At 41.2% G+C, this 12,439-nt stretch overlaps 1 protein-coding gene across 1 annotated transcript; it reads left to right on the top strand.

Moving 5' to 3' along the window:
• The first annotated feature begins 2,148 nt into the window (after positions 1-2,148).
• On the top strand, positions 2,149-11,464 carry LOC121868286 (nuclear pore complex protein Nup205-like). The gene is made up of 3 exons (XM_042368719.1): positions 2,149-2,256; positions 3,439-3,625; positions 5,185-11,464. The coding sequence occupies exons 1-3, from the start codon at positions 2,244-2,246 to the stop codon at positions 10,685-10,687; spliced, it is 5,703 nt and encodes a 1,900-aa protein (XP_042224653.1). The 5' UTR covers positions 2,149-2,243; the 3' UTR covers positions 10,688-11,464.
• Positions 11,465-12,439: the final 975 nt, after the last annotated feature.

Here is a 12,439-nt window from a genome sequence, read left to right as displayed (position 1 = left end):
TCTGAGGATAGGTGTCCTGTTCAATCGTCACCCTCGTTGACACATTGTTGCCTTAGTTCTTCATAGGAAGACCTCACAAAAGTTGTACAGAATTCAGTAGTGCAAAAGCTTACATTTATTCCTTACCCAAGGGCGGATCCAGGGGTCCAGACTCCCCATTTCATTAGAAAATTCCAATACTGTACTTTCTTTAATGTAGTAGTATTGTACTCTGGCATTTTTATAAAGCAAAAAGTAATTACTATTGACCTCGGGAAAATCTCCTATTATTAAGTGCACATGGCATCAAAACCCCAAACCTTAATGGGAAGATTGTTAAGAGTATTTTAAAATTCCAAATGATAGCTAGGTTACCATTGTGAATTGCACAACCAAGGGCCAAGGATTATGTGCTGGTGACCACCTACAAAGAGTGGCAAGAGAAAGAGGTGGGAAGGAAACCAACATCCATGAAACTGGAAGCTGATGAGGGTGGGGTAGGATGCCAACTTCCTGGGAATAGAGAAGAGGGTAATGGGAAGGAACACCAACTCCTCCATGGAAGATGAGGAATTAGCATGAAAACATCTACCCTTCAAGGGTGTGTGAGGGGATGATGAGGATAAACCGTTAACAGAGAGCAAAATGAGCCTCCCCGAGGTTGCAAGTAGAATAAACCTGGTTTGGCAACCCATAAAAAGCAGTCCCAAATATAGTATCCCACAGCCATGAAAGCTGTTTAGGTCAGACAACCAACTGGAGAATAAGACTAGAAAACATTAAAAAATGCATAACATCCAGAGGGGTGCTCCAATGGCATCCTGTGGAGTGGGGCCTCCTACGGCGCTGCTGTAGGGGATACCCCTACAAAAACTCGATCAAGCACTCTCCTGATTCACACATTGATTGGGCATCAGCATTTAGCAAACCACGGGCAAGATCATGATCAAGCACTCTCCTGATCCACATGCTGATTGGCTATCGGACCAGCCAAGTAAACGCTGCTGGACCAATCACAGACCATCATTCTTTTACTTTTATACTCTTCGCCGCTGATCGGCTCGTCTGCCGCTTAGGTGGTCAGTCATGTCTGTTACACACTGATGGGCAAGTACTGAGCATGCACTGGCTTCTGAATGTACCTGAACCTGCTCCAGTGTTGGTCAAGGCTGGTCTTTAAAGAGCTCACACTCGGTGCTGTTACAACACACACTGGCAGATTGTTCCAAGAGTTCACAATTCTTACTCCAAGAAAGTTTGCCGTTAGATTTTACCGGAATTGTGGCTTCTTCAGCCTTGAGCTGTGACCCCTTGTGGAGCGAGCGTCCGCCATCTCCAAGTAAGGTCACTCGACTGAGTAGTGCCCCTTGAGATGCTTATACACCTCGATTAGGTCCCCCCTTGGCCGTCTGTAGTATAAGCTAGGCAAGTTCAGGCGCTCCAATCTCTCAGGGTAGCTGAGGTGCCGAAGTGCAGGCACCAGTGCAGGCACCAGTCTGGTGGCCCTCCTTTGAACATTTTCAACCGATTGACAGTGGCTACATATACTGTACACCATACAGTGGTCCCGGGGTGAAGTGATCCGTTGGAGATGTGTCAAGCGGACGCACTCATGCAAAGGTGCCTAGTCACATCTGTTGATAATGAATATCCACAGTCAGTCAAGGATCACAACCATGATGCGAACCAGAATGCTGTTGAAGCAGGCAAATGCAAACCCAAATGAAAACCATGGCAAAGACTACCCAAGATAAACCTGGTCCAATATATGCCAAAACTGCTTTAGCCATGGAACCTGAGGCCATGCTCATTTCGTCTCCCAAGAACACTGCAAGCGACTGATTCATCACCAAAGCGCCAATCAGCCTCGTTTCAGTAACAAACGTTATAAAATTTTAGTGAAAACATGTCAATAAAAATTAATGTGCCATTTTTTCCTAGTCTGATGATTATGACTTTATTCCGGTGCCATATATTCCTATTGTAATTTTTTCTGTATCTCCCTGTTTGATAGCTGCCTACTAGTACTACCTACTACCTGTAAATAAATAAATAAATAAATAAATATATATATATATATATATATATATATATATATATATATATATATATATATATAAATAAGTAAGTAGGTAGTTATATACCGTTAGTAACGGATGAAGATGTTCACTTGTTCTTGTTTACAAACTTGGTGCTGCCTCCCGCTGCTTCCCGCCGCCTGGCTCAGTCTGTCTTCGAACTGAAATGCTCAAATAAACCTCAAGATGACTGCCACAAGTAAGTATAACTAGGATGAATCGCTGTTATACACTTTGAGGGTCAATTTTATGAAGTAAAAAGGGTATTGTTTAAGTTATATTAAGAAAAGTAAAGTGCTACCCAACGTGAGAGTTGGCAGGATATGATTAAGAACTCATAAATAACACAAAAACGTTATAGATTAAGAGTTTCAGACGTGAATGATAGACTTATGGAATAAGCTTCGTATTGTGAAAGAGATTGGTAATGAAATGTTAAACCAACATAAACGAGCACAAGTTTAACATGCCGGCCGCCGCTAGGGTCAACTAATCATTTCACCACCTGTCAGCTGTTAGGGCGGTTGATTTGTTTTTTGTTACTTAAGAATTGGTAATCCTGGTGGAGATGGCTAACACCAGAAGGCATTGGTAAAATTTTGTTTGGTGAAGGTTTGCGTTTATCCCAATTGGTATGAGATTATTTTTCTAGCATATTTTGACGTTCTTTGATTGAGTATGACATTCGTTTCTTGCAAAAATGAGCCGTTCCTAACCTAACCTATTGGGATAAAAATGAATATTAACTGCGACATTTACTAGATCTTAATAGAACCTGACCTAACCAAGGAAACGTCAGTTGTAAACAAATAGACGTACAAAGCACATAGAGACATACTTTTAGTGTCATATGATCAGTTTTCACCATGTTTTACCCCACAATTTTCCTCATCCTTCATGCCCACTGCAAGTGATTTATGATCATAGAGAGAGAAAAGAAAACTTACAATTAAAAAAAAAGTTGTTACCTCTTTTAAAATGCTTACTATAATAAGAACATTTGTGGAAAAAAATAATGAAATTGAACAAATTCTGGTGTTAGCCACCTCCTTCAGTATTACCTAAGAATTTCGTCATCCTGTTTTATTAAATTTGAGGGTAAAGGTGGAGAACACAGTTAGCGGTATAAATAATTTATGGAAATGAGCCAGAATTTATGGAAATACTAGTTGAATGATGTTAAACACAAAAAGGGAAAACGAGAATACAGTATACACAGAACCTAACAGAACTTGACCTTACCCTTGTTATTTGAGATATGAAAATTCACGTAACGATGGTTTTCCAGGAACCTAACCCATTCATTAAGAGAGGAATACCTGTACACCTTATGTCATATCTTTGACAAATATCCTTTACCAACTTGTCATTGTATTTTTAGATAAAGGAATGTGGGCATCAATGGTGTCCTTGGCACAGGCAGTGCAGCGAGCAGTGGAGACGAGTGCCTCAAGTGGTGGCACACCTGTTGCTCTTGAAGCAGGACACGACCTAGAACTGGCTCTGCAACGACATCGCACCACATTCATCTCCCTCCTGCGCAATCCACCAAAAAATGCAAATGAGAGGTTAGCTTTATTGTATCTTTGGGGATTTGTTTCTAATTTTTTTATGGAGATTTAAGTAGATTTGGTTTACTTGCTGATCTGTACATTGTTATGTACAGTAGCCAATTGGATTGTTTAATGCTGATCAGTGTACCAGTAATTTTCTCACCTGTATTTGATAAGTTTTGAAAAGTTTCAGATTATGTATCTTAACAGTAAGGATTAGGCCTGTAAAAGTTTGAAAATTAAGTCAATGCTTTTAGTATTGCTGTAACTTCTCTTGAATGTGTGAATGTGACTCTTCATAGTTTTTCTTCATAGTTATACATTTTGGCAAATACTGTAATCAAAGAGATGTACGTATTCATGTGTTTATCAGTGGCTAAGTTTCAGGCAATCAGTTTCATTGTATACTGTAGAAGAAAAATCTGAATTTAAATGGTCATGTACTCATATGAGTTTTTCTTAAAAAGTTTTTTTATTGGAATATGACCAACTAATTAATGAAACGTCTAGTTTTAGAGTCCAGTGCAGGATTTCATACATGTTACACGCATGAAAACCTATACAGTGGTTATACTATAATCAAGTTCTTTCATTAGTTGAACCAAGTCCAAAGTCATTAAATTGATGAATTTATTGTTGACTTATAAATAAAGAGACTTTAAAATTTAATCAAACATGGGCTAAGTTCTTATTTAATTGTATTATACTGTACAGTATAATAGATTGTTGTACAGTGCTATATTAGCTTAACTAAGAAACAACTAGAGTTTGGAAGTTGATGTGGAGATGCTTTGGACACTGAACAATGTACTGAGTGTATGTGTTGGCTGTACAGTATTAGAAGCTTGCTTTGAGGGGTGCTTGATAGCTACACCTCATGAGAAAATTTTAACAATAGGAAATTTAACAATTAATTATCTATGGGTACATCATGCAATTGTTTAAAAAGGAAAGGATAATAGTGCTTTCATTACTCTCCATGTAAATTGAAATGCAATTGATAAATAGGGTAGTTGTTTAACCTAGGCATGGGTAACCTGCGGCCTGAACCATGTCTTAGTGCAGCCCGAGGAGTGATTGAGAAACTATTTAATGTGGCCTGCGGTTCAGGTAGGTACAGCCAGTTTATGGTGAGTAAAGCAATATTTATTAAAAGAATAATCTTCACACAATTCATTGCTGTTTCATCACCTAAGAGTAAGTAACTACGAAAATGTAACAGTGAGATAAGTACTGTACCGTATAGTCAACAATATAAACATTTTGACGTGTGAGTTTACCAGTCAAGTTCGGCTTGGTCTGTTTGATGGATTTGCTGCTATGTGGCAGTGGGTCACTTGGGAATTAACTAGGGTTGGGTAAATCCAAGTGGGGTCACGGTTGGTGGTCACATGGGTCAAAGGTAAAGGTCTCTTCCTTGTTGACAGACTGTCTCTTCCATAGTACCTCATCCTTCATGCCTAGCTGTGTGTTCTGTCTATGAATTTTTGTCTGATTAGATCACTATATATATATATATATATATTAATTACAGCATTTGTATGTATTCTTACGTAAGATTTTTTTTTTTACAGGTCTACACTGCAGCGCTCTGTCACTGAACCTGTGACCTTGCCAAGTCATGCAGGTCCAACCAAATTGTCTGACTCGTTTGTGAAGGAAGCCATCATTATTGCTGACATGTTCAACATGAGTGAAATGACGGCAATGTCACTGTTGCGATCGGCAGAGGAAGAATCCACGCTTTACCCTGGTACCCCGAGGGGTTTGATTGCTATTTTATTTTATTATGATAGTCGGGTGAATTTGGCTCATGCCCTGAAGACACTGGTTCAGGCGCGTCAAGGAATTTCATGGGTTCTCCTCCCAGATAATGAAGAACTGTCTCAGAATATTACAAGGTACCTGGAACCCATTCTTAACATAAGCCTTGTGGATAGGATTCTGGAGCTTATCACCTCAATGGATATCACAAAAGAAATTGAGTTATTGCAACAGAACCGTGCTCTTGGGGATGCTAAGCATAGGAAGATGGTGTTAGATAAGTTTCAGGCGGTGCGCAGTTTGTTGTCCGAGACTCTTTTTTGTTGGGCTGCTCAGACCCCCTTAAAAAAGGACGAATGTCGCCGCCTTGTAGCATACATGTCAAAGGTAAAGTTAACAGAGACGAGTGATGGCTCTCTAGATCCTGTTAATTTATCTCTACTTATGGCCCTGCTTTATAGTTTAGAGGCAGGACACTTACTGACATCAGAAGACATGACAGAAGCTCTTACTCAGTTTCCTATCACAAGTGACCGAACATTTGTACAAGAAATTCACCGTGAAATAAGGTCTGATCAAGCTTGGGAAACTCCGGGCTTAAAAGCTATAGTGCAGCTAGCATGGATTGTCAGCCTTGCTAACTTAAGACAAGTTGCTGTTGCTACTCAGTTAGCAGATATTGATGCTGTACTAGAGGAAGATGATGCTGTCCTAGATGATGCTCTCAAGGGTAAAGTATTTTCTTTTATCCAGAATTCTATACTTTCCAAGAAGAATGCTTCACTTGACTCCTTCTACTGCCAACGTCTTCATGCAATCTTCTCTGACTTCATAATTAATTTCCCTGAGCGGGTTAAGGCCATGAAGAACAGAGCAGATGAAAACTCCAGACTTATCACAGCAAACCTACGAGAAAGTCTACAGCCTCCACCAAACCTTGATCAGCCATTTGAGGAACTTCTGACTTGTTTGGCAGCTTTATACCAAGATGGACAGTGTGGTGAACTGGTGGAAGATTACTGGTGCCCTAGTGAGATCCTTCCCATGGCTTCCTTGCAGTACCGTGGGCAAGGAACTCGTCAAATGGCTCTTTTCAAATTTGTGCGACTTCCTGGAGATTACTTGCCTCCTTCGCTGTTTGTGCCATATGTCAATCTGCTAACTAGTTTAGCCACAACTCCACGATCTGCACAGTTTGTTTACAACTTCTTAAGGATGAATAGTCAGCCATTGTCTCAGGGTAGCAATCTAGCATGGGAGCATTTTATGACTGCTTTAACCCAGTATTACAACAACCTGAGAATTGAAGAGCCTGGAGCAATGGATACTATGTACCGAGCACGAGGGACACCACGAGGCATCACCCCCCAGGAGGTGCAGGGGCTCCTGGCTGTGCTTCAGTTACTAACTGTGGTAGCTGAAAAGGATGAATTATCTCGTGTGGCTCTGTGTGATAATGCTGCTTGGGCACCACTGTATGTGTGCACTGGCTTGCTAACTTGTGCTGTACCTCTAGCACTTAAGGTAGAACTTGTGAACACACTTGCTGCATTTAGTGGTACCCCAGCATTGGCTCAGCGAGTGTGGGAATTGATAGAAGGAGGTGGGTTGATTCCTGTTCAGGAGGGTGTTGCAGGCTACCAACCTCGTGGTTTACTTGTTGACATAGAAGAAGTAGAGAGCAGCAGGGAGGAATTTACTCTGACTAGGGCAATTCTCAAATTGTTAGGCACTTTGGTACGTGCTGGCATTCCTCCAATGCTTGGTGCTGCAACCCGACAGCCAGGATTTCGTCCTTACCTTGATTTGGTGAGAGATCGAATATTCTTGCGCCACGATTCTCGCACTTATCGGGATGCCGGCGAACGTTGGGCTATTGCTCGTGGCTGCCTAGAACTTCTTCATCAACTGTTAACTGAACAACTCCATGTAGCCACAGCACCAGTGGAACAGAGATCTACACAGTCACCAGGCCGATCAATACTTTTAGATTTAGTTCAGGAGTCACAACTAGTGAAGCAAGTGCTGTCAGTGTTACACGATGGAGTTCAAATATTGGAACAATTCAAAGAAGTACCTGGACAAAAAGATCTTCATGCTAGTTTGCTACTGGTGTTGCAACTCTTACTGGGAGCACAGGAACAACAACACTTAGTACTCGGAACATCAACTAACCCAGAAGTAGTGCTAGGTGTGGAGCGTTTACTTATGGGTATTAATGTCCATACTGGGGTCAGTGATCACCTTTTGAATGTAGTACGTTTGGTGGGCCACCATCAAGAAATGCCTTGCCATGCTGCCTTGGCTTGTCGCCTCTTGGCCTCGTCCGCTGCAAGACCAAGTTCTCAGACCCACATGTTTTCTTTAATCACTGCTTCTGCAACGACTGCCTCTGCAGTTAGGCACAGCTTTGTGGAAGTGATAGATCATGCTGCATTGGATATTCCAGAACATTTGGATGCTGCTGATGCAGCTTTAAATTTGCTCCTAAAATACCTTCCACTTCCAACACCAAATGTAGCCCAGTTTTTGCTTGGTTATACATCTGATGGCATGACAACTTTGCGATCTGATTTATTAGGTGCTGGAGCACGTGGGTACCCTCGAACAGCATTACATGCTGCACTTGCATCTTTACCCTCATGCCCACCAAGTCTATCTGAAGTTTCATATCGACTTATTTATGAATTATGCAGTGACACCAATATGTCAGCACCCACACTGCGTTATCTAAGGTCTTCTGAAGATCTATTGTATCGCACAGCTGCTACCATGGGTCTCCCACACACCGACTCGAGGCTTCGTCTTTTATCTCAAGGGTGGGTTTTACGTTGTGTAGCCTTAGAACTACGCTACCATGCAACACACCAGCAAAGATCACAATTAGCACGCCTGATTCATTTACTTGTAGCAGGAGCAGAACTGCCTCAGCAAGAACCCTTGGATGTTTCTCAGGGCTGGGCTGGTGGAATCAGTGGTGGACGTGGCCCACTTCTCACCTTACTAGATGCCATTGACCTCAATATTGATTTCCCAGCACCTTTACAATGTGAGTACTTCACAAGGGCATCGGAGCTCATTAGTAATTGTGAGAGCCCCTCTCCTGAAGGCCCTGTAGTTAACCTTAAATTACTACATCAACAGTTGACTGCTCTACTACAAGAGGGAGGTTCAGGGACTTCTATAACTCAGCGTGATCCATTACAAGAGGAACTGGAGTTGGTGATGGGTCATGCTCTAATGATGAACCAAACAAGAGGACTGTTATTTGCACATAGGCACTTCTTGGAGGGCTGGAGACAAGTAGTAGAAGTTGTTGTAGCTGTCACCCCCCCAGATCTTATAGAAACTGCCACCCACCATACCTTCCTCCATACACTTACCCATGATCTGGCTCGTCGTCTTCTGGATGAATCTGCACTCTCTTCTCTAACCACACAGTTGGTATCAACATTGCTTATGTTAGTAACCACTTTGCGAACTCTCCATGCAAGACCAGCTCATCACCATCCTCAGTATGTTTCCATGTTAGATAGTGGTAATCCTGCAGTTCAGGCAGAATTTCCATCATCATTACAACTTGTTCTGCGTGGACTTGTTGAATGTGTGGCACGATTCAAACAGTGTAGCCAAGGAGTTCGTGCTTCCATATATGCTGCTCTTCTGAATTACCTGCAAATACGAGCTGATCCCATAGATAAAACGGGTGAGGATACAGACGGTCTTCAGTCTCTGTTATTGGCCCCACGTGAAACTCAAGAGGAGCAGTTTCACCGAGAGAATTATGAAGTTGTGCGTGAAGAACTCCCACAGTTGGTTGATGTTCTAGCAGTGGAGGCAGGAGGGGGTCACCATGTTTGTCAGGTGTTAGCCCTGACATGTCTCAGTGCCCTTGCTGCTCTGGAACAACGTGCTGCTCCACTCACCAATGACTCTCTGCTACTGTCACATCTTACTGACCATGGACACTTACGCCGCCTTCTCGATGCTTTAAGAACAGATGATCGGCAGTTGCTCTCTCTGTTAACTGCCGATGATGATGATTTACGGCCCCTGTATGTATATGAAGCCCGTATGTCTTTATTAGCTCGTTTGGCACTCTCTCCCTCTGGAGCACAACAACTATTACAGTCTGGGCTTACTACACGTTTGTCAGAATTAACTGCCTTAGATTATCGTCCAGTTCAACCCATGCAGTCTGCCAGCAATGAAGAATTTCTTCCTAGCGCAGTACAGCGGTATCGAACTGTGTTGATGGCAGCTCTAAGAGTTTACTTAGCAATCTTGACATCATTAGGAAGTGACAATTATTCTGCTACTGCCCATCTATTAAGATTTTTAGGTGCACATGGTGAGGCCCTTGCATCTGGTCTCTGTGTTCCAGGTGTTCCATCGCTACAGGGCCTAGAGGAAGTAGCTCTCTTGTCAGCAGCTGTTGCAGGTGCTGCTCCTCCTGGTCCCATAACAGCTACAGATCCTTCTGAGTTAGAGTCTGGGGCACAAGCAACACGACTCCAACAGTTACTTATAGCTTTGTTGCCACATGTCCTACCACAGAGCCGTTTGGCTGCTGCCCTGGACACACTGCCGGAGAATGAGGAAGGTGTCAATGTAAGGGAAATGGCTCGTACTGCAACTCTAACCACTCTAGCTGCAGTTCTAAATTATGCCACAGCTCGTCTCATTCATGGGGGGACTGACACTCGTGATATTACACTAGTGTTTCGAGCATCCATGGATAATGGAATACCCACAGGAGCTGTAGGACGGCCACTATCGTTAGCCACATTGGTGGAGTGTGCAAGTCAAGTCAGTCATCATTTTACTTTGGCCAGAAGTGCATGTGAAACTGCAACTGCTTGCTTACAAGCATTGGAAGGTAATCAGCCAGTTGAGCACCTCCGTCAGTATGTGAGTAGTGCTCTGGCTGATGCTGCCTCACCTGCAGCTGTTCGGAGATTGGCTGAGGAACACCTCATTCAAGTTGTAGCCTTGCACCGACGTCAGGAGCAACTTGCTGTTCATGCTGCTGAGTCTGCTGCATTCCTTCTTTGGAGACATCTGGAGTACTTCATATGTCATGCACCATCAGCCCCAGGTCCAGCACAAGACAATCTTACGGGCTGGGAAGTTGGGGTTCCTCGTACTTTAACTCCCTCTGATGTTGACAGTCTGCGGAAACAGGCATGTACAGCCTTACAGGAGGTTCTACCACGCTTGCAGAAAGTTCACGAAGAGTATTCTGCTGCCACAGGACATGTTGCCTTCCTGGCTGCTGCCATTACCAGGATCAGAAGACTGTTGGTTCCATAATAATGTGATGATATTTAACCTTATGTTATATTGTAGTAATATTGTGACATTACTTGCTATCAACTCTGTTTCACTTAAATTTCCCCATATTGTGAAAGAAGTGGGTTATAATGCTTGTAGCTTTTGTAAGTAATTTCATTACCAAGAATGTTTATTAGTTCTGTATACACTAATTTCAACCAACTGTGTTTTTGTTTACTCTGGTGTCAGTGTTGCTGTAACATTACCATGATTTATAAATTTGGCGTGGAATCCAGTTACGATTGTTAAAGAATACTTCAGGAGGAGAATTCAACAGGATGTATGAATTATTAGTATGGAATTATGTTTACCAGTCTTGATGAATGACTATGTAAATAGAAGCTTTTATCACTGCCACAACTGTACCTGTTAAATATTGGAGGCAGGTTTATATTAACTATCTTTGGCAAGAGAGCTAGCACTATTTCCATTTGGGAGTTGGCTGCCCTTATGCTTGGTGTGCATACAGTATGATCACCAACTCACACAGAAGGGGGAGGAGGTGCATGTATGTAAATGAGGTGATTGTGTTTATTAGATACAGTACTGTACTTTATTCAGATATTACAGCTTGTCCAGTCCAAACGGAATAATAATTTGTTTTAAAGTTTACATCCTTGGAGATGAGTGTGGTTCAGTTAAAACCACAAAATATAACTTTATTCAAATTCACAATTTTGTATATAAAGACTAATAGTTCTATTGAACTGCTGTGGACTAATATGTTTTGTGTTAATATAATTTTTTTTTATAAAATTTGTTTTTCTATTCCTTTTTTTATCAGCATTTTGCAATGTTACTTCCAGAACAAGGCCCAAAAAATCATTCTGATTTCCTGTTCCTTTACACAAACCAATACAGTATCACTAATCAGCAGCTGGTCTTGCAAAAATTAAATTTTCATATATTGTACTGTACTGTACAACTAAATTCCAAGAAAAGTGCATGGGAGGTCTAAGCAATGTCAACCATATAAATTTGCTCATACTGAGCACTTACGGTAAGTGATGATTTAATTTCCTGAGTTCTCATATATATATATATATATATATATATATATATATATATATATATATATATATATATATATATATATATATATGCAAGTAAATCACTGTATGCGCGTGATCTAGGTATATGCTGATCATATATATATATATATATATATATATATATATATATATATATATATATATATATATATATATATATATATACACAAGTACGTGTCTTAAATGTGTAATCAAATATAACAAAATTAAATAACCCTTGTAAATAACAGTGTACAATACTCTACAGTAAAGCGGCCAATGCTGGAAAGATACCACGAACAGTGTTGAATTTATGTTTTTTAAACCGGACAACACTGAACAATTAATTTCTTCAATTGTTATTTATTTTAAGTTGCTGCAGATTGTATTTTTAAACTTATGTATTGGAGTTTGTTTTATTAGTTAATGGTAAATAAGTTATTTATTTATTATTTAACCACTAATTAACCGTTCGGGTGGTTGGTCTATCCAGTGTTATGTCCGGGATATTTTTTTATTATTATTGTGATTAGCTCTTTCAAGACCAAATTGGACCAACACGAGCAGGTTCAGGTGCATTCAGGAGCCGGTGCATGCCCAGTACTTGCCAACAGTGCGTGACAGAGACGTGACCGATCGCCCGGGCGGCTAACGAGCCGATCAGTGGTGAAGAGGATAAAATTATATCATCGCAGGTGGT

Source organism: Homarus americanus, unplaced genomic scaffold (assembly GCF_018991925.1).
Source record: "Homarus americanus isolate GMGI-L3 unplaced genomic scaffold, GMGI_Hamer_2.0 scaffold19318, whole genome shotgun sequence".
Lineage (NCBI taxonomy): Eukaryota > Metazoa > Arthropoda > Malacostraca > Decapoda > Nephropidae > Homarus > Homarus americanus.
This window is presented reverse-complemented; position numbering and strand designations above follow the sequence as displayed.

Excerpts from the sequence above, each read along its gene's own strand:
- LOC121868286 (XM_042368719.1), top strand. Across the intron at positions 3,626-5,184 it reads CCAAAAAATGCAAATGAGAG|GTCTACACTGCAGCGCTCTG; the intron begins GTTAGCTTTATT and ends TTTTTTTTACAG.